At 35.3% G+C, this 23,369-nt stretch overlaps 1 protein-coding gene across 1 annotated transcript in view; it reads right to left on the reverse strand.

Moving 5' to 3' along the window:
• Window positions 1-3,538: 3,538 nt before the first annotated feature.
• ClpP (Caseinolytic protease proteolytic subunit) overlaps window positions 3,539-23,369 on the reverse strand; it is a 31,418-nt gene continuing 11,587 nt past the window's right edge. The window contains exons 3-6 of the mRNA XM_081742324.1: window positions 19,246-19,337; window positions 13,746-13,938; window positions 8,433-8,538; window positions 3,539-3,901 (exon numbers count right to left, since the gene is read on the reverse strand). Of these exons, the coding sequence (XP_081598450.1) occupies window positions 3,759-3,901; window positions 8,433-8,538; window positions 13,746-13,938; window positions 19,246-19,337 (534 nt within the window). The 3' untranslated portion in view covers window positions 3,539-3,758. The remainder of the gene's footprint in view (window positions 3,902-8,432; window positions 8,539-13,745; window positions 13,939-19,245; window positions 19,338-23,369) is intronic.

The following is a 23,369-nucleotide window of genomic DNA, read 5'->3' on the forward strand; positions in this document are numbered from 1 at the left end:
ACGAAGATGAAATGCTTAAGAGAGAAAATAATAATAATAATAATAATAATGCAATTGGTAGGTTATCCGTCCCAGAGGACACGAGGCGCATGTAAAAAAGCAAGAAAATGACAGAAGGAATTTATTGTGATTAATATACAAATACATATCTTGGCTATTTTTCGACATAGTAATCATCCACCTCCAGACATTTCTGGTAGCGTGGTAAAAAGCTTCCGTATTTGTGTAAAAATCTGTCCTTTGAGAGTGTAACCAGTCCAGAACTGATGTCTTGAGCACTTTACTGTCGTTGGAACGCTTCAATGCAGGCCATTTTTCTCAGTTAAAGAAATCATTGGAGCAAGGTCGGGGCTGTAAGGGGGATAACTGAATAGTTCCTGTCGAAATTTCTGAATTTTCTCAATAGTACGAATAGATGTGTGTGGGCAGGTGTTGTCATAGATGAGAATTCCAGAGCGTAGCATTCCTGTCCTTCGATTTTGGATGACACGTTGCAAAATATTCAGTGTTTGGCAATACACATCTGCTGTAATTGTTCGTCCAGGTTCCAAGAATTTGATAAGAATCGCACTCTTTTGATCCCAAAACACGGTTGCCATAATTTTGTAAAGGATGTTTATTTGAATTTCTTCGCTTTAGGAGGTCCAGAGTGCCGCCATTGCACTAACTGTTGCTTCGACTACCCAGTGAATTAAGATATTCAGGTTTCATTCCTTGTCACTATGTGAGAAAAGAGGTCAAGCCCATCCTCTTCAAAGCTAGCCAAAAAATCACGTGCAGCTATCATTCTTTGCTCTTTGTGAGCATCTATCAGCATTTTTAGCACCCATTTGTGATAATCCAGCTTGTCAGACCCAATTTGATGCACCGTTTTCGCAGACACTTCTGGAGACTCATTGGCAAGTTTAGTTAGTGTGAATCGGAGATTAGATCGCACTTTCTCGTTAATGTGATCCACCAGATCGTTTGTCTCAACACTACGCCTTCCGCTACGCTCATCGTCATAAACATTGGAAGACCGCTAACGAAAACACTTTCCACCACTGCCAGACCTTCCCTTCACTCATTACTGTTGGTCTGTAAATGGCACACAAATCCCGATAGATGTCAGCTGTATTCTGTCCTTTAGTGTTCAGAAATCATCTGACATATCTCACTTTACATTTGGCGAGATTTTGTATTAAGGCAGCCATTTCACCTTACTGCTGCTCACACGTAATTACGTAACTCCATTCGGAAGATTCCATCTCTGTTGCAAACCCCGCGTAAAAAAAAAAAAAAAAAAAAAACCTTTTTTGATATGCATCTCGTATTCTTTTTGATCACATAGATTCATGATGGAACACCTATGTATGTTTATGGGATCCAGTTTGAAGGTGCGCTTGGAAGCTTCGAAGAATGCCATAAAATTCCATCCCGAATTGGATTTTAAAACTCTGTTAACGAACAATAATCCGAAAGATATTCATCTAGGCAATAAGGATGCAGGCATAGTTAATGTTTAATACTAAAGAAAATGGTTATTATTACAGGCCCAGTTAATGTGATACTTATCAACGTATAATTTGGCTAAAATCTTCCAGGACTAAAATCACACTACATCATTTTCGTCCATCATTCGAATTTTTCCTGAAAAATAATGTCGTGCGAAATCATCCGATGGGTGCTGGTTCGATCCCAGCTCCCACCACGTGACCTTTGCGGTGTACAAACACCATATGCGTGGATTTTCTCAGAGCTATTCCGTTTTCCCTCACTTTCGTCGTTTCATCATTATGGTTCATCTCATCATCACCATGATTCATAGCCTCGGTGCAGAATAATCATGGAAAGTTAATATATATATATATATATATATATATATATATATATATATAAAATCCCAATTTGATCAAACTCGACATGCTAGTCGACTCTACCCCTACACAAACTTGTGGCATGTTACGGTGTTTAGACTTCTTGTTCCCAGGTATAATGAACTAGGACTTATTACAACCATGCGTAAGTTTTACTTGTGTGCAGTGTCTCACAGTGATGTTCGTTACTGTTATATTGTGAATTAACAAAAGCAATCATATCTACAATTAATTGGACTGTTTAAATCACTCTTAAAATCAGATAATTTAAATCTCCTTTATTTTATTAATTCAGCTTCACAGAACTTTTTATTGTGTGTGTACATTCTCAGACAAAGTATTTGTAAATGAGTATATTTACCGTATCATTGTAAATTAGTCAATAAATGAAAGACTAGTGATTTTTTTTTTACCATGTGACATTCTTTTCCGATTGCAAGCAGTGGCGGCTTTAGCAGGTAGGCCGGGTAGGCACGTGCCTACCCAAAGATTTTGAAAAATATATAAACGCTAAAAGATACAATAAAAAGTAAATATATTTTCCACTATTTATATTAATGGTAGATAATTATTTAACAAATACCATCAACCACTACTGTAAAAGTAATTTCCTACTGTCATCAATCAATCAAATGTGTATATGTATTTATAAGCAAGGGAACGTGCCTACCCAAAATTAAAATCTTGATTGAAAAGGTTTCTTAGTTGAATAAACACTATCGTCAATGTCCTTTTGCTACAAAACTATTGGAGTCACGTTTCAAACAGTAGTCGTGTAGATCTTTCATGTGAGCGACAACGAACAAGAAGACAGCCAAACTCAATTGGAGTCAATTCTACTCCAAGCCACTCGGATTAGAGGCAATAAGGTTCAACGCTGCAGAAACAATCCAAGAAGAGTGTCCAGACCATCATCCAGTAACTGACAATAAACCACTACGCAGTTCCATTCATCACCCCTGGCAGATTTGACGGGATTCTGATCCAGACGTCAATTGCTTTTGGTTCCTTCAGTTTCCAGCCAGGAAATGCGAAAACGCAAAGGGAAGTCTATTCATCATCCTAGACGACGACGACATTGACAGAGACCAGGAATATTTGACGCTAGTGCTCATTCCTATTCTTTTAGTTAATCTCTTCTTCTCACCCTCTTTTACCTTCCGCCAATGCTAGTCTTAATTTCGTTAATTTTAATTAACTGAGTTTTATTTATGTTAAAACGTAATTCTTTTATCATGTAAGTTCCGTGTGACTCATCAGTTCTCATCCCCACTTAATCCCTTTCTTTAAGATTTACAGCAATTAAGTAATAAATTAAAAAATCTAACGTCTGAGATATTACAGTTCAGAAGGTATAACGTCGTTGGCTTCCCGCGCTTGGGCCTGCTTGTCATTTGGAGTGTGGTAAGAGGGTAGCCAATCACAACTAACCGTCTACCGCGCTCACCGAGCCACGAGTAACCAAGCTGGCCACTCCCAAATAAACGTCACTTCAACTTTTCGCGGGAAGCCAACGACGTTATACCTTCCGTACTATAGAACTGATGGGCGCGCTGGCACACTAGTCACATTCTCTTTTCGACAATAACGAGAAATTGGAGATGATGCTCATTTTTGGTACACCTTTATTTTTTAATTAAGTGATAAATGCTAAATTAAGGCTTGAAAATAAAACAACTTCGTTATAAAAACAATATATTGACTTCAAGGCTTCATAATTTACAGGATAGACAATATACAACTTTCTATGATTCGTAAACATGCGATATACACAACATATTTTAATCCTCCTAATATAGAAGTCAAAAAAACACTCACTCACTCACTCCACGTCATACAAACCAACATTCACAAATATTCTTTCTTTCCGACGCACAGTTTAAATTACATATTTATTTAATGTCATGCTTTCAAAGTTTCACTAACATTTGCCTTTTCATCTTCCACATCTCCAGGTTTCGGAGGACGATCTAATATTTTGTCTATGATACCAAATTCCTTAGCATCACATGCGTCCATAAATTTATCTCGCTCCATGCTTGATTCTAAAATCAAAGAAAATAATCAATCAATAATTATCCCAAAAAGTATAAAGACATGTCACTGCAGTAAAAGAAGAACGTATTTCGCATGAACTCCGCTCTTCATTACGTATAATATATAGTATAATATATGTAATGATGAGCGGAGTTCATGCGAAACAATACGTTCTTCTTTCCATTATTATATATATAATAATGGAAAAATTAATAGCAACTCCATGTAATTTTATGCGTTTACTTGATTTAATTTGATTTTCAGTTTAGCGTCTCTTTCAGCAGCGAGGTTCTATGAGCTCTGGACCTACAGCTTAACGCAGAATCCAAACCACATAAGCTTCCGCCGGGAATCGAATCCGGGTCTCCAATGCCAAAGGTGCGTACGATAATCGCTTAGCCACGCTTGAGCCCCCTTATGCGTTTACAAAGTTTAATAAGAAGTTTCTAGGGAACACCGTATTCTAGTCGTAAGAGCGTTGGATTCATGTCCACGTGGTCCCAGGTTCAATTCCCGGTCGGTGCTTTTCCAATTTTCGACGTCCACCCAGTGAGACAAAGCTGGGGAGTCACGTGAATAAAAAGACGTGACAGTCACTAGGTCTAGAAAGCTCCTCGTTATGCCGGTTGGCAATAGAACGACGCGTCGTCTCTAGGCTGAACGTAGTTAGACCAATCGCTAACAGATGGCGTGCAGCGGCTCAGTTCTAAAATTCAAATTTATATCTTAAAAATTCTGCTTTTCTTTCATAAATGTTTGTACTGAGTGCATTTTAGAAAAAAAGTCGTGCAATTTATTTACATCGGACACAGAATGAAGAAAAAGTGTGAAATAACACGCAATTCCGACAAAAGTAAGTAAAATTCGAATATGTACGAAGTGTGGCAAAATTGCGCGGATTATGAAAGTGCATAAAAAAGCACAGTATGTACGTAGTAGGTTAAGATGAGCGAATCGGGATGCATAAAAAGTGGAAGAATTGGTAGATGTAATCGAAAAGTGAAATAATCTTCTAGATAGAACAGTGCACTGCGGCGGTTGTCTTGCAGATACATTTCAGTTATTACAATATCTTGCAACGAGTTGGCGGAAAACATCTGGTGTCAATGTTCGTTGAAATCCATGGGTTTGTGTTCACACAGAGCTATCAAGAAGCCATGCCTTTAAAAAAAAAAAAATAAATAAATAAATAAAATAAAAATAAAAAATGCGTGTGCAGTGCGCCAACAAGAATTGGACTAGTGATGAATAATGGCGCAAAGTACTGTTCAATGATGAGCAGACACACGTGCCAGGGTGTCGCATGTCTGATGAAACACCTAGTCTTGTGCGTACTGTTAAAAATCTCGAAGTATCCTACAAGTGTCATGATTTGGGGATGTTCTTCCACTGGGGTACGTAGAATGCATATTTGTTGTTGTGTTGTTAATGCACAAACATCTAAAATCATTCTTTAAACTAAAATGATACATTTGAGAAGAGATTTTTTCAATGGCGAACCCTTTATTTTTCAAGACAATTCTGCTCCTTGTCACCGTGCCAAAGTTATAAAAGACCATATTCTGTCCTTATGGCATGTTTACATTCCCTTCTCTGGCTCGTAATTCGCTAGAGTTTAACACCATTGACAATTTATGGCGTAATTTGAAAGTTACTGTTCGTGTAAGGACACCTACAAGAAGAAATCAGTTAACTGAAACAATAAACGACGTCTGGCAACATTGCATTCAAGTAGAGACATTACAAAACTTAGTGACCTCCATGCCAAAACGGTACAAATATAGTTATCAAATCGCGTGGATATCCAATTAAGTATTAGCTCAAATCAAAGTCACTTTTGTACAAACCTAAATTTAACTTCCGTTACCAATGGCTGTCACATTTGGTGAAATACCACCCATTGTTGCAGACAAATGTAACTTGTGTACCTTACAGTGATATACATTCTACATAAAGTTTCCTGTAAATTGATGTACATTTCATTATATGCTTATGCTTACTTATGTAGAAATTTATTAAACCTTGTAAACGCATAAAATTACATTACATGGAGTTGCTATTAATTTTTCCATTATATATATATATTATTACATGGAGTTGCTATTAATTTGTCGGAACGAATTTTCTAATACGGGTAAATTTCAAATTTACAAATTTCCAATTCGCTATTTGTTATTTTATGAAGATCAAGTAATATAAAGTTTTAACTGAGACAAACTTTTAGTTGTTGTTTTGTGATTTCTTTAATATTTTAGACTAATTGTTTACAGAATATTTTAAGACATAGAAGCTACGTGTACCGAAGAGAACGTAAAAATAACAATTGAATGTCATGATTTTATTACCTGTTTTCACCATAATGAGTATGAGTGTTATGTTTGAGATACAAGACAGGGAATTTAAGACCTAGAAAAGGTATTTATATTTTGATTTTTTTTTCTTTTGTAACTGAAGTCAAGTTTGAAGCTGGAATTTTTAACAAGATTTGTGTAATTTAGAGTTAATATTAAGTTTCTACACCTAATTTGCAGTCTGCCTTATATTTATATAGTTTTGGAGACTTCCGTGTTTGTTTGGTGGATTAAAACAACCTTTGGGCTTATTTAAATTAAATTAAAAAAAACTACTATCTGACTTAATCCATTTAATTTAGACAGTTACTGTTTCAAATTTAACCTTTTAGAAATGGACTTGTCATATAAACATACTGTTTTAAATTTAACCCTTTAGAGATGGACTTGGCATATAAACACACACCTTATCGATCGTTCCGTTGAGGACGGGTGTGGTATACAAACACAACATCTGGACGGAAAGGACAAGTATGGTTTATAAGCCTCATTTGTATGTGAATGACATAAGTCTCAGATGTCATTCAATATCCAATAATATGATAGTCGCCACCTTCCACAATTGTATACAAATTTTATATATTAGCAAAATGTTTATATCAGTGAATACCAAGCGTTACATTTAATTTAAAACATAAATAGGTTTCTTTAGTCTTCAAATAGATAGTAGTTAGCAAAACTAGGCGTCGATGACCTAGAGTCATTAAAAAAATGCAAACATGAGTTATAAATAATACTGGCCAAGAAAGATCGATCTTTAGAACTAGATTTGTGATTTAATTTCCTGTGTTTTAATTTATACTAATGTATATCTATGTCAAGTGTGAATTATCTATGTGAAGTGTATACATACAAGTATGATATTTTTGTATTAGTATTATCTGCTTTTATAAAGCAAATAATGAAACTAAATCTACATAGCCTAACTTCAATATATATATATATATATATATATATATATATATATATATATATATATATATATATATATATATCACTCATTATATTTCACTTTCCTTGTAAATCTTCTTTTAAACACTCAAAATTAAAGGTCATGACCCTTACAATCATACAATTTTCATTAAGCAAGATTCTATCTTGCTACTTTTCAATTACTCTTCTAAACGCTTTCTGTCATTTTTTAAAAATAACTAATCACACCACTACTCGATATATTCAATATCTGGGATTGTCAATGTGAGTAATTTGTATACCATAGGAAAACTGTTCAAACTTATTAGATGGAATTATGGCAATTAATTGTAATTTGAAAATTTGTTACATACTGCTCTTAAAGTAAACAATCACAATTTGATTTAAAATACCATTTGTATTACATACTACATATCAGTATTAGGTAATTTTGCAGTCATTCAAATTTAGAAAGCTATTTCAATATCCATGTATTAAATGCAATATTTTTTTATTTAAAATTAATACTGCATCATGGTCCGTGACTTTATGAATAACCTGTACGTATATTTATTTCCAGATGGTTAATCAGAAGGGACTGGAAAAACATTTGAAGATATTATTGTACATTTGAAGTTTTCACTCACTCACTCACTCACTCACTCACTCACTCACTCACTCACTCACTCACTCACACACACACACACACACACACACACACACACACACACACACACACACACACACACACACACACACACACACACACACACACACACACACACACACACACACACACACACACACACACACACACACACACACACACACACACACACACACACACACACACACACACACACATATATATATATATATATATATATATATATATATATATATATATATATATGTATGTGTGTGTGTGTGTGTGTGTGTGCGTAAAATAGCACTATATGAGAAATGGTACGTATATTATTATTATTATTATTATTATTTCAGAATTCTATATATTTTGTCTAATATTAAGCTATTTTATTCAATAAGAGTTTATTTCCTGATTTTTACTGTTTCTTTGTGCTGTTTTTATTGCAATATTGACGCAGGAAATCTCGAAATATCTCTCCTATTTTTTTTTTCTATTTATTGAAATTTTCGCTGGGTAATGAGTTAATTTTAACTTATTATCCAGAGAATAATATGTTAATTTGAACCACATAATATTAATATGTTTTCTTGTGTAAAGTTTCTAATATATATATATATATATATTTACCTATTTTCTCCAACGCCAGTCCTGTGTGCTTCACGTACAAATTGTTTATTTTATTTTTCAGTTTTAAAATTTCTTCTGCTTGTATCTGGATATCCGTTGCTTGGCCCTGTAAAAATAAAAAGTTTTTCAGTACAAAATGTTAACTAAATATATTTTTATTCATGTATTAACTAAAATTCTACTATATTATTGGTGTTTAACGAGAAAAAAAAAAAAAAAAAAAAATGCGATCTTGGCCAATAATTAGTTTTTGGATTAGGGGCTACAAAATTTCTGAACGGTCCCTAAATCGAGTTTTCGTACTTTTTTACAGAATAAGCACATCATACTGAGTTAAGATACTCTGGGTTTGACTGCACTGTATGTACGTCTTCAGATATAAGGCATAAAATAAAATTTTTGATTGAAATACATTAGATCTTTTGATCCCAAAAATTAAAAAATTAAAAATATATTTATCAATCGACATATGATATCGGGCTGGACAAAAATATGATGCCTGGGGGCAGATTCTCCTGCATACTTTTCAAGAAAATCGAGAAAAACGAATTATTCTGGCGCTAAAAAGTGTATCGTTCTTTGCCAGTAATAACATAGCCAAACACAAAAAAAATAACAAGTTCTGTGCACTGGACCCCAGGGTATGGATTTAATGTATTTTGTTACAGAGAATCCAGATTTCTAACCCCAGGACGACTGACCGTGTCAAATTTTTAATAGTCGAAAAAAATTGAGCAATTTTGGATAGGGAGGATACACGTTTTTCACACATAAAACAAAATTGACATGGTCAATCGTCCTTAAGTTTAGAAATTTGGATTCTGTGTAACAAAATACATCGAATTCATGCCCTGGGGCTCACTGCACAGATTTTTTTGTATGGCTGTGTTACGTGTGTCTTCCTTATCCAAAATCGCTTGTTTTTCGCCGATAAAAAGAAATTGACACGGTTGATTATCCTAAGTTTCGAAATTTGGATTCTGTATAACTAAATCCATGCCTTTAGATCCGGTGCACTGAACTTTTATTTATTTATTTTTTTTGTGTGTGGCAGTGTAATCAATACCTTTTATTCTGCTGAAACAGATTTATTTATTTACAGTATACGTTAAAAAAAAAAAAAAAAAAAAAAAACTCTGTTAAGTACCAGACTGTATTTATTATTATTTGTCTTCTAACGATAGCAGAGACGCATATAGTCCAAACAGTGATGGATATTTTACTTTAAAGACTTTATTTGATTTTCAGCTTATCGTCCCTTTCAGCAGCAAGGCTATATGAGACGTGGATGTACAGCTTTAAAGCGTGGAATCCGAACCAAATGAGCTCCCGCCGGGAATCAAATTCCGGATCTTCTACACCACAGGCGTGTACGCTAACCACTTAGCCACGAAGGAGATTATTTACTTTAAAGAAAATTGCAAACAGAAAGATGAATTAGTAATCAGTTTTATGGACTGAAATAAGGATGACTGTTCTTTTAAATATTAATTCGCAATAAATTTTCTATTGCATTAAACTTCTTTTTACGTTATTTTTATTCAGGTTTACCAAGTCTGAATTTAGGGTGGGTTTCTTTATCTCCCACACACTGAGAAACGCGTTTCAATTTTTTGTTAGCTGAAAAATGGAAAAATGAAATGAAATTTTTTGAGTTTTACGTCCCACGGTTATGCCGGTTAGGCTAAAGGAGACGATGATGATGAGAGATGAATGAAATGGTGGAATGAAGAAAGTGGGAGGAAACGGGAGAAGGGTTTGAACCCAGGACACCAAGCACCAGAGGTAAACGCTCTACCACTGAGCCACCGCGGCCCCAGCTGAAAAATGGAACCTGAAAAGGCAAATTAGTGTCGACTTCAAGTGTTTTCACATTTTTCCCTTGTATTAGAACATACAACAGAAATCACTTATGCCTTAACACGAAGATAAGTGTAGTAACCATATAGATACATGGAAAAATACTACTCAGTCTTCAAAAAGTGAAACCTCTCCACCTAATAAGATACTTTTTCAAGAGGCCATATTTTCCTTTTCCCATTCCATTAAAATAGAATCAATTCAGAAACGTTTTCTACTTACTTATATTTCCAGAAATATCAAATATCAGCTATAAGACTTAGAATATCATAGCAATATTTGTTAAATGAAGTTGGTTATATTAAATTATCTACCAGACAAAAACTAAATGAACAAATATTTTTATACAAACTGGTTAAAGGTATATACGATAACAGTTTGTTTTTTGGGACTGTTAAAATTTAATGTAAAAATGGCTAATACTCGACAGAGACACTTATTATTATATGATACACCTAGAGCGGCGCTTTACAGCAATTCACCATTGGTTCGAATGTGCAAAACATATAACAGAAATTGCCGTATTTAGATTTTAGTGTGCCATTTCAAACTTATTGTGAATTATTGTGGCAAAATGTTTTATGAATTTTTATAACGTATAGTCACATGTATATTTATAGATGTATTAATTTAATGCATTTTTGCTACTGTAGCTATTTCAATTTTAAATAGTTTGTTAGAAAATTAATTGTGTAATATTTATCTATATTCTTATTTTTTCTTTTAAATCTATTACAATAATAAAATTGTGAACTATTTTGTACAGGTCTTCTGTAATTGGCTGGAAGCCTTCGAAATGTGGGTTGGAGAAGAATGGAAAGAATTAGTTGGATCGAGCGGAAAACGAATGAGAGAGTGTTAGAAATGGTGGGTGAGAAAAGAACACTTTTAGATATTATTAGGAAGAGGAAGAGAAACTGGTTGGAACATTGCCTAAGAAGAGATTGTATCGTGAGGGACGTCCTAAAGGGTATGGTGGCGGGAAAGAGAGGGAGGGGGCGAAGGAAACTACAATTAATGGATGATATAAAAACAGAAAGATCATACGCGATGACGAAAAGGTTAGCGGAGGACCGTGGAGCATGGAAGCTTCTCCGCTGCGGCAAGTGACCTGCCAATAAAGGCAGAATACCTATGATGATGATGTAATTGGAGATATATTCTGTTGAAGACAATAAATAAATAAATAAATAAATGTATAGAATTTTTGAAGTGAGGATTAAATTTACACATTTCCCTTAAGATGGAAGTCACGGAAGGAAGGAATTCATCTACATTTATCAGCCTAGCAGCGCAGTTGTGATATTGGTAAAATTACCAGAAAGCAATGAATGAAAAGGTACGGAAATACTTTTTGTTCCTACCTGGATACAATATATATATATACAGAGTTGGATTTACCACATGCAATCTCCCCCTCCCCCTCGTTGTAAATACACACTATCTAAACAGAGAAGCTAGCTGTGAAAATAGCAACACTTTCCGAAACTTTCTGCCGTCACGTTTCCGTTTCAGGCTTAAAAGAAAGTGGAGTGTTGCAAAAGCAAAGTTTGTCAATTTTCTGAAGGTTGGACGAAAAGGATTCACCAAGCAAAGTAATATTCTTCATTCACACCACAGATGCTTAAACGCATTAAAAAATTCAAATCTAATTTAAATGTAGTGGTAGTTATTGGTGCACCCCTCGTCAGAAAATCCTGGATCCGGCTATATATATACGAGGTGTGGCAATTAAATAACGAGACTGGTGTTATAAATGTGATGTATTGCAAAGAAAGTTACAATTGACTGTTATCCCCTTCAATATACTCTCCTCCCCTATCTATAAACCGCTGCATACGTGGCTTCCATTGTTCAAAGCAATGCTGTAGATCATCAGACGTCACACTGTTCAACAACTCTGCCGTTTTTCGTTTCACCTCTTCCACAGACTGAAAATGTGATCCCTTCAATGCACTTTTCACTTTTAGGAATAGATAAAAGTCACAGGGAGCCAGGTCTGGAGAATACGGAGGATGTTCAAGCACAGGAATGCGTTTGGGAGCTAAAAACTGCTTTACAGAAAGGACATTATGGGCAGGCGCATTGTTTTGATGGAGAATCCATGCATCGTTCTTCCACAAATCCGTTCTCTTCTTCCTTATTCTTTCCCTCAGCTTGATTAGGACTTCTTTGTAGTAGATCTGATTCACCGTTTAACCCTGAGGCACCCATTCAGTCATGATGATACCTCTGATATCGTAAAAAACGAAGAGCATTGCCTTCACTTTCGACTTGCACATTCGTGCTTTTTTCATTCTTGGCGATGTGGGAGTCTTCCAGTGCATGGATTAACGCTTAGTCTCGGGGTCATACTGGAAAATCCATGTTTCGTCACACGTGATGACACGTGTTAGCAAGTCTGGTTCTGCTTTGAGTCGTTCCATGACGTCACAGCAAATGGTCTTTCGAATGTCGTTTTGTTCCTGAGAGAGGTTTTTCGGGACAATTTTTGCACAAACTTTTGTCATGTTTAAATTGAAATGAAATCTTTGAGTTTTACGTCCCACGGTTATGCCGGTTAGGCTAAAGGAGACGGTGATGATGAGTAATGAATGAAAGGGTGGAATGAAGAAAGTGGGAGGAAACGGGAGAACCCCGAGAAAACCCACGCACACGGTGTTTGTCCACCACAAAGTTCACTTGGCGGGGGCTGCGATCGAACCCGGGACCCCAAGTACCAGAGGTGAACGCTCTACCACTGAGCCACCGCGGCCCTCATGTTTAAATTGTCATGCAAAATTTGTCTTACTGTCTCTTTGTTAATGTTCGTCATGTTTGCGAACATCCGAATGCTCAGACGTCTGTCTTTCCGCACAAGTTCATTAATTTTTTTGAACATTTTCATCCGTTCTTGAAGTCAAAGGTCGGCCGGGCCGTTCATCCTCTTCAACCTCCTCCCTACCTTCTGAAAATCGTTTGTGCCATTCGAAAACTCGCGCACGTGACATAGCATTATCACCATACACCTCTTTTAACATTGCACAACATTCCGTCGGTGCTTTGTTTAATTTCACCAGAAATTTGATGTTAATGCGCTGCTCAACTTTACTGTTCACCATGATTCCGGCACTACTACAGAATACTGTCCTCTTCATGCAAGCCTGCAAAGAAAAGAAAAGCTTTCAGAACCATGAAACAAACAGTGGCTGCTCATGAAGGTTCAAGATCAACAACACATCATTAGCTACCTCCCCCCTTCCCACGATCCTGCACGACAGGAGATGTGCAATCTCGTTATTTAATTGCCACACCTTGCACTGAATTACTCCACGATTGCAAATATTTCGTGAAATTACTTACATCTCACGTATGGATAAAAGAAGTCTGTCCCTCAACCTTTCAACAATTCATATGGTACAGATAAAGTCTACTGCTGTTACCAGGCTGCATAATACTAATACACAAACTCACCTGTACTCCTCCTGACGGTTGATGGATCATAATCCGTGCGTTAGGCAAAGCGTGCCTCATTCCAGGCGAACCAGCGGCTAATAACAAGCTAGCCATGCTACAAGCTTGACCAACACACCACGTTGCAATGGGGGGAAGAATATATTGCATGGTATCATAAATACCTAATCCAGCGGTGACACTTCCTCCTGGGCTAGAAATACGTGGAAAATGAAATATAATTAATACTCATCTCCAAGAAATTGTGCAAATGAGAAATTGTTTAATTGTCGAAATGAAAGACAAAGACCAAACATAAAATAAGTAATAAATCACGGCTTCGTCTCTTTTCACGCCAATGCTAGATATAAATAAGGACCTGAACTTTTCCTTTTTAACGATAATAATGAAAAGTTGCGGAAAGCAAAATACACCTTACAAATAAGTCTAGAAACACTAAAGGGATATATATATATATATATTTTTTTTTTTTTGCTGTATTTGAAATACAAAATATCGCGAATATTGGCAATTTTTCAGAACACAGACTTTTACCTAGTACACGAATAAAGTCCCGAAATATTATTCTGTTAAAACTCTAGTCTTTCAAGAACAGAAGAAACTTGAATTCGAAGTATTGAGTGTGAGTGTTGTGACAGAGACGAACTTATTAATACTCCAATCATACAGCTACGTTGCTGCTACAAAAACAGGATATTCCCATGGAAACAGACCCTTGAAAAGAAATATTTCAACTACTGAATGATATATTCAATCCCCAGTCCATTCTGCAAAACAATTCAATATCAAAAATGCTAGATTGACTTAAAAATGTAAAGAAGAATGGAGAGAATCCCACTTCAAGAGGTAATGAAAGTCTATGTTTCTCTAAAAGATATTGTCAAGGGATTATCTGACGACAAAAAACATATGCACCTTGTAAAAAATTTGCGTGCACTTGAAAATAAGGCCAAAGAGTGCTGCTTACGCTATTCAAGCAATATTATTATCTGCCTTGACCATAGACTCTGAAAATTTTCTTCTCCCAATACAATAGTGTGGCAGCAGTGGGAAGACAAAATCATTAAGAACAAAACGTGGAAGCAGTAACAAAATGTGAACTTTGTTCTTTGAGAAGTGATGACAGGAAGGAAACTGTATGTCCAGTATGAAGTGAAGCATATAAAAATGTGTTCACAAGCAAATAATTTAGTGTTTTGATTCTATTATTATTATTATTATTATTATTATTATTATTATTATTATTATTATTATTATTATTATTTTCTAGAAGTATAATTTGTGCTAGTGAATGCTTCTTCAATTTACTCTGCTGCTCACAGAACTCTCTTTATCTTTTGTAAGCAGTGTGCCAGATCTAAAAGCTCTTTAGATATATATACAAGATTGCCTTCCCATCATATATATCTCATGTAGAGCTCCCTTAATGTGCAAATGAGCACTTAGAACCCTTTCTGACCCTCTCTCTGATGTTAGCCCTATCAGAGGTCAAAATGCGTAGGGGCTAGAAAACCCTCTTTTAACTTCAACTGAACCATATGAAAGTGAGTGTGCTGATTTCATAATTTTTAACACCGTTGGAAATTTATGCTCTCCTAAAATGTTAGTCTTTTGGAAAAACTGGTTCCAATAAACATATATTCTATTTTCACTAGCTGTGATTTCATTGTCTTCTAACCTTAATAGTCTCCACTCATCCACAAGTGTATCTTCTTTGTAAGGAATAGGCAAAGCTTCGTTAAGATATCAAATAATACTTTTGATAAAGTGGAATCAATATTAACAGACGAAAATCATATTCACGAAGAAATTAAATGTCGACTAAAAACAGGGAATTCGTGTTATTATTCAGTTCAATATCTCTTGCCATCGCGAATTCTGTCTAGGAATTTGAAGCTTAAAATATATAAAACGATAATCATGCCTGTTGTTCTGTATGGTTGTGAAACATGGTTGCTTACTCGGAAGGAAGAACATAAGTTGAAAGTATTTGAGAACAAGATCCTGAGGCGAACATTTGGACCCAAGAGAAACGAGAATGGGGAATGGCGGAAACTTCATAACGAGGAACTACATAATTTTTACGGTTTACCCAACATTGTTAGGATCATCAAGTCAAGGAGGCTCAGGTGGGCAAGTCATGTAGCCAGGATGGACGAAAGTAGGAACGTTTTCAAAATCTTAACTGGAAGACCAACCGGTAAACGACCATTAGGAAGACCTAGGCGTTGATGAGAGGACAACATTAAGATGGATCTCACAGAAATAAGAATACAAAGTAGAAACTGGATAAAATTGCCTAAGGATAGAAGTCAGTGGAGAGCTTTTGTGAACGCGGCATTGAACCCCCGGGTTCCATAGGCCATAGAGTTAGTTAGGCAAAGCTTCTTCCAGCTGTCCTCTCTCTTTCTTTCTTTCTTTCTTGAGGATTCAAACACTCCAAATGTTTTAACAGAGGCTTAGAAACCACATAGATGACTTGTTGAAAACATGCTTACAACTAGCAACATAGTATTTCCTTGCTTGAAATTTTTGTTCAACCTTCCGAAGAGCCTAAGATACTGACTTATTTTAAAAAATACTGACTTCATCAAAACCACTGACTTTTACTGACTTTACTGACCAGTTTGCATCCCTGAGTTATAGATGATCGACTTAATACGGACCACCAGGAACAGTAAAATAGCTTGACAAATCATATGATCCTGAAGCACTTACTGACAAAAGCACGAAGTCGTATGTATAATATTGGTAACCTTATCACAAGTATAAATCTTATCGTATCAGTATGCTTGCGGTTTTTAGCTAATCAGAAAATCGTGATTTTCTCATAACCATTTTTTTTTTTTCGACAGCAGACTGAGCTCTGACTTTCTTAGATCAGGTTATCAGCCGTTGATAATAAAATAATGGTTTAGTATTAAGTTGTGATTAAATCTTCATGAATACACGCGAGAAAGTCTAAAATCAAATATTGAGTTACACAACAGCTTTCTGTAGGCCAAGTAATTTCTATACTCTACGTCCTTGAAGTTAAGGGCCATGAACAAGCAGAGTTGTGAAAAACACAGCCCAGTGGGTTTTATTGGGTAAAATTGGGTTTTAATGATAAAAATTAGGTTTTATTAAATTTTGTACTATATTTAAAGTCATACTCCTACTTAAAACACCATTTAAGCATTCTTGTTCTATTGTACATATGGAACTATGGAATTTCCTTGTGAGGTCATGGTGTGTCACCTCTGGCGTGATTCCTGGTTCGATCCCAGATCCCACCAAGTGGGCTTTGTGGTGGATACACCGTGTGCATGGGTTTTTTCGGGGTTCACCTGTTTCCTCGCAGTTTCGTCATGCTACTACTACTATCCATTTCGTCATCACTGTCCTCCTTTGCCTGGGTGCATAATCGTAAGACACTGAACTAAACTTTAAAAAACAAAGAAAAAGTCACATAAGGGATTCCATCAAGCCCCATCCACGTTTCGTGAGATACACTTTGCACCACTGACACCCGTTTACATTTCGATTCCTATGAAGAACACAGACAATTTTGTAAAGTAACAAAGCGGTGTTAATTCTATATAACATAGACTAGGAATAAAATCCCCTATTATACGCAGGATTCAAATCCCTGAGCCAGTCGTCCTGACTGAAGATTCCTTTAGTTTCCCTCAAAACATACCAGGCCAATGCTGGGGTAGTATCTCAAGTTTAGGAACCCGAAGGAAAAACAGCTTTACTAAATCGATTTTTTACAATTAAAGAGCCTTTGTAACATACGATAACTGTACTATACGTCATAAACTTCACTAGATACGTAGGAATAATTCCGGAGTTTCACCATCTGATTGTCATTATTGTTGACAAGACAGAGGTGTATATATATTTAGTAACCTATTTTAAGTGAAGCGTTTTCGATCTGGAATTAACTGACAAATTGAGAAAAACGTTTTGTTATTTGTTTGTCTTAATACGCGAGTATGTACTACAAATACAGAGGGAATGTAGCTGCATCACCTTTTATTCCAGACTAGCTGAAATTCTCGTTCTCTACACGGGAAGAATTGGGTTCATGAAAAATATTTGAACCTCCTGTCCCTCTTTGGGTATTCACATCAATGAAAGTTTGATCACAAAAAACTCCTAAGATATTGTATTTTTGGCATAAATTTTGAACTTCCTTCTCCCTTATAATATACCGTTTAATCGAAGTAGCATACTGAAAACCCAGCTCAAGGGAGGTACCATCTATCTTCCAAAAACTAAATATATAAAAATTCAAAGTGCTCAACAGTTTACATATGATGTCATCACAAGAAATAAGTAACATTACTTTCAATGTGAAGAAAGGCATTATAGAAATCTCCTCCCCCCCCAAAAAAAAAAAAATCTAGAACGCTGGGACATGTGTCCACTTATTTTTAGAGATAAGTTTATACACCGAGTTTCATCTTTTTAACTTGGCGAACTCGTAACATACTGAATTTCAGCATAAATTTTGAACCCCTTCTAACCTCCTAGAATGTGCTCTTGAATCAAAGTGATAAATAAAAAAGCTCAAGGTAGGTACTAATTATGTTCGGAAACTTCATTTTGAACTGTTCAATCGTTTCTCCCGTGATGTGATCACAAGCAACAGGCAATATCTATTTCAATGTAAAGAAAAGAATTATAGAAAATACCCCCTTAAAATGGGAATTCTCAAAAACGCTGAAGCAGAGTCCACTTATTTTTTAATGTGGAGTTAACATACCAAGTTTCATCTTCCTAACTTAACAAGAACGTGAGATACTCAATTTTTCGCATGGATTTTGACTCTTCGCTCTCCCCCTTAGAAGATGTACTTTAAACACAGTAACATATGATAAAAGCTCAATTCCAGGTACGTGATAACTACATCCAAAAATTTCATTTCAAATGGTTTAGCCGTTTCCCCATGATGTGATTACAAACAAGATCAATTTTATTTTTAATATGATGGATTCCTGTTGGACACTGTTACGGCGAATTTGATCGATCCAAACAAAATTCGTTAGGCATGATTCCGAAACATTTTTTTTTCAATGGTATTCTGTTCTGGTGATGATCTCTGATAAATACATATTTTACCCCAATTCTGAAACTAGGCATGTACTAAGCAACACGACTGAACAAAGTAATCATGAACACATTAAGATTAGTTTTGAAATATATTTTTAAGTTTTTTTTTTTTTTTTGGAGGGGGGCCGGGGGGTATTGTGTGAATATGTGTGTTTGTTTTATGTAGAAGTTTTGCCCCCATAAAAACCTACTGGGAACTTTTGGGCTGGGGAACATTTCAATGACCCTGTGCATAATAGAGGCAAGCGGTAGTTTACTCCGGTACTTGGGACCATTTTGGTGTATTACCTTGCAACTAAATTAATCTGTATAACACATGTGTTTACAAATATATTTGTGGTTATTAAAATCGAAGTATATTATCTATCAGAAGCACGAAAAGCAAGTTTCGACCACTTACCTATTGATATACATATGAACGGGCTTCTTACTACTTTCCGACTGAAGAAACAACAACTGAGCTACAACTAAAGATGACAGTTCATCAGAGATCTGAAACAAAATAAAGATATCTTTTACAACTCCTCTGATATATTTAACACTTATAGTTCTACAAGACAGATCTGCACGTTCCTCGAATCTTCCTCTCATGTATTTATTATTATTAAAAAAAAAGTTTAAGTAAGGGTAATGGTTAATACTATCGTACAGTGAATTTTTTTTCAGTAAGTCATCACTAGATATCAATATTTCACTTTTTTGCTTTATATGTTTTAGATTTTTTCACTTAATCTACGTTTCAGGCTATAACTTTTTATTTGTCTTTTTTCAGTAATGTTTTGTTTTTACTAGCACTTACACATACACACATACTTCTATAATTTTTGTTTTCTTTGCACACGACAGACGGCATCACTAGTCCAACTTGCAAATCATTATTTGCTATGCTTTTCAGATTTGGAAACAAGCGCAGAAATCACCAAAATAGGTGTAAATTTTACTGATTTGCTAAGGGTTGAAAAACTAGTGTGTTATTTTCAATATGAACCAATTTCTGATAATGGACATGCATCGGATTTTTGCTTCTAGTACTTATTAACTTACAAAAAATATACATATGTATATAACGACAGTGGAACAAAACATTCAACTATTACTGATTCAGCATAAACCAACTGTAAACAGTAATTCTGTAAATATGCAATTTAATATGCGTTATTTATTTTACTAAACAAAAATTTTCTAGATTTATTTAAATTTAATATCCGACAATAAACGAGGTGGTGAACCTTTATTGTAACATCAAAATTTACAAGCAAATAAGATCTACGATATCAGGGGAAACATTTCACATGGTATGTGAATCTGGTGATTTCACTATCAATGTTCCCCAGGCCCCAATGTTCACCCACGGTATGGCCCTTCCTATTCAAATCACAACCTTTCAAGACCTGTAAAACACTATCCAGAGATACAACTAGTTCAATATTTGGCACCAGTACTTCCAAAGGCTGGTCCGTCAACGACCGCAAACAATTTTGTTTGATGGCGACCAAGAAATCAAGTACGTTTATTGTTAATATATTAGATCTTTCTGCAGGAACCTTAGTCAGTTTATCAAGAATACCGGTGTCCTTGGCAACTGCGCTTAGATTCTGCCACTGCGCGAAAGTCACAACATAGGTCTATCTAGTGCAGGGCATGGGTAGATATGGTTTAAATTTTAAAAATGTAAAGGGTCACACTAGTTAAAATTGACAAATATTTTGTCAAAAATATTAATTATAAGTTTGTAATTACATCATTAAATAATTCGCCGTGTTTACCGAAACTTGTGAAGGAGCACCAGGCAATAAGCGACACGAAAGTTCACGAACTAAACTAAACTATGGCAGCCGCAAAGACTGGTACTGAAACATGAAAAAGAACAAAATAAAGATAGAAGTTCGTTGGAAATTCAACTGGGTACTTGAAAATGCGAAAGAATTCGTGTGATAATTGAATATTTTTCGCAGGGGTGGATATATTCACCCATATACGTATCCAGCCATCACACATGATGTAAGTATGGCATTATAAATCACTACTTCGCGTGGTGTACACGAGTTACTGCTACTTGTTTTATAATGTATGGTCTTACTGACAGTGAGCTTGACGGGCAAGCATGCAATTACTTCATCGGTCTATATACAGTGACACGTCTATACCAAGTGAATGAATGGTTTGTATGGCGGGATATTTTCTGAATATTAAAACCAGAAATGATAGTAGATTTCTACCATTTTTAGTTGCAGTAGAGAGAGATTAGAGTGAAGACAGAATATAATCTTAAGACGCTTAATTGAATGCAGAAAGCCACATCTTGCTACTTACTACAGTTTTTATTTCATGATCAACGTTAAAACCGGAAGTGGTCTATTTTCTGCCACAGGAAACCACTTCTCATTATCTATTACAGTTTTTATTCTATGACGGCCAACGTTAAACCCGAAAGTGGTTTATATCTGAAACTTTTGGTTTGAATAGGGGTTTAAGGGAGAAGATGGTACCTATTCATACAACACTAAAGCAATTTTTAAAACACGGTTCTCACTACCTTTTATCATTTTTGATCTCTATATATCAATATTGTAACCGAAAATTGTAGTGGATTTCTACCGTTCCCGGTTTTAGTGGAGAGTAAATGATCTAAGTGAAATGTATGCTTGGGACGCTTAATCGAATGATAAAAACTCGATACTTATTAACTATTTTTACTCTATAGTGATCAACGTAAAACCCGGTAATGGTTTATTTCTATCACTTCCGGTTTGAATATTGTTTCCGTAAGCGAATTCAGTTCCTAACTTTCGACCCTCTTCACCCTGACTAAATTTGGTGGTGATCCATCACGTTGTCTACGAGATTTTTTGTCTCACAGATGGACGGAGAGACAGACAGGGTAACTATATAACGAAGCTTTGGTAAACCAATCTCCGTAACAAGATTTGATCCCATTTGTAACACTTTTGTCTACAAAATAAACGTTGATTTCTGTTTCTATCCTCATTAATATTCGAAAAATTCTAGAAGAGGAAAAGTTATCCCTGCCAGAAATGATTTTTTTTTTCTTTCTTCAAGGGGGCATGATTTTTTTTGTGAGAGAGAAATTCGCCAATTCGCGTTTGGGAAATCATCCGATACAAACGGTGGTCAATTGTCGAGTTTCTAATCGGTGATTTCTCCTGAAGAAAGAAGGAAATGAATCATAAAATGAGCAACTGTAAACCACGAACAGCAGAAAATTAAAATAAATAAATAAATAAAAGCACCCACTGGGATTTCAACAAGCTTCAAGAATTTTGAATCCCTACACAAATAAAGCGCATAACATGCATGACTATCGAAATAACTATAAAATTACGTTTCAGTTGTATTGATAGCGAAGGAACTCCTTAGCAACCCTCTTTGTCTTATGATTTCTTGCTTTGGTCGGAAAGAGTGCATGTTTTCTTTAACAACAACAATGTTTTCTGTATTTGCTCAGGTATTATTTTGCTCTGAAAGTAATATTGCATTAAGTAAAGTAAAGTAAAGTAAAGTAAAGTTAAAAAAATAAATAAATAAATAAATAAAAATAAAACAGTAAACAGCGAGGTGTGTTGGGAACATTTTACTATTCCGACTCTCCCTCCTTCAAATGCACGTTGCCGAATTTCCTATTTTAAGAGATTTAGAAAAAAATAATGGGCGTAAATATATTTTGAGAAATGTACATAAATGTACAGATAAAACTGGAGTATTTTAAGAGAAAAAATGAATAAAGTGAAAGAGATTAATGAGAAGTATCTCATAACACGACGAATCTTCCAATGGATACTATTTTCGCACCTAAAGTGAATGGACACAGTTCAAACCTTTAAGTGTTAAATATTTACAGTACTTTTTGAATAGTCAAGGTTTTCTTTAGTACAGGATCAAAAACTTCATAATGTCACAGTAATTTCTTCCAATTGACGGCAGACAGTGTTCGTGTCCATGGCCCCAGCGCGGAGCGAAATATAGACGAGTACGAACTTTTAACAGGAATACAATATCACTGGATGCAAAGCGAGTTCTTTTTATAAACAAGTAAACTTGTATCATAGTTTGGCTTATTTCTTTGATTATCTACAAACAACAAACTTTATTTTTTTTTCTTCTGTAGCGTTTGAATCTTCATTTAATAATGTGACCTGCTTTTTTCAAGCCCGAAGTTAATACCTTTCGGCGCTTCTCAAACTTCTTTATTATTAAAAATCTCTCTTGATTTTCTGAGGCGTTCTTTAAATCTCTTGATTTTCTGAGGCGTTCTTTAAATCTTCTATGGACAGTTAAAAAAAAAAAAAAAAAAAAAAAAAAAATCCTGACCTGTTGAATTTCGGATTTCCCTAACTTTCATCATATTTTAAAGCATTTCCATGATTTTCCCTGACTTTCAAGGTCAGTGTGAACCTCGTATAATTGGTTTCATGTTTTCGTGTGAGGATTCATTCCCAATTTCCCGGTGTTGTTTCTTCCAAACACTCAGCATTATTAAGTATTCTGCCTGTCGGCAAGTCCTGG

Source organism: Thermobia domestica, chromosome 16, assembly GCF_964235325.1.
Source record: "Thermobia domestica chromosome 16, izTheDome1.hap1.1, whole genome shotgun sequence".
In the NCBI taxonomy this organism is placed as follows: domain Eukaryota; kingdom Metazoa; phylum Arthropoda; class Insecta; order Zygentoma; family Lepismatidae; genus Thermobia; species Thermobia domestica.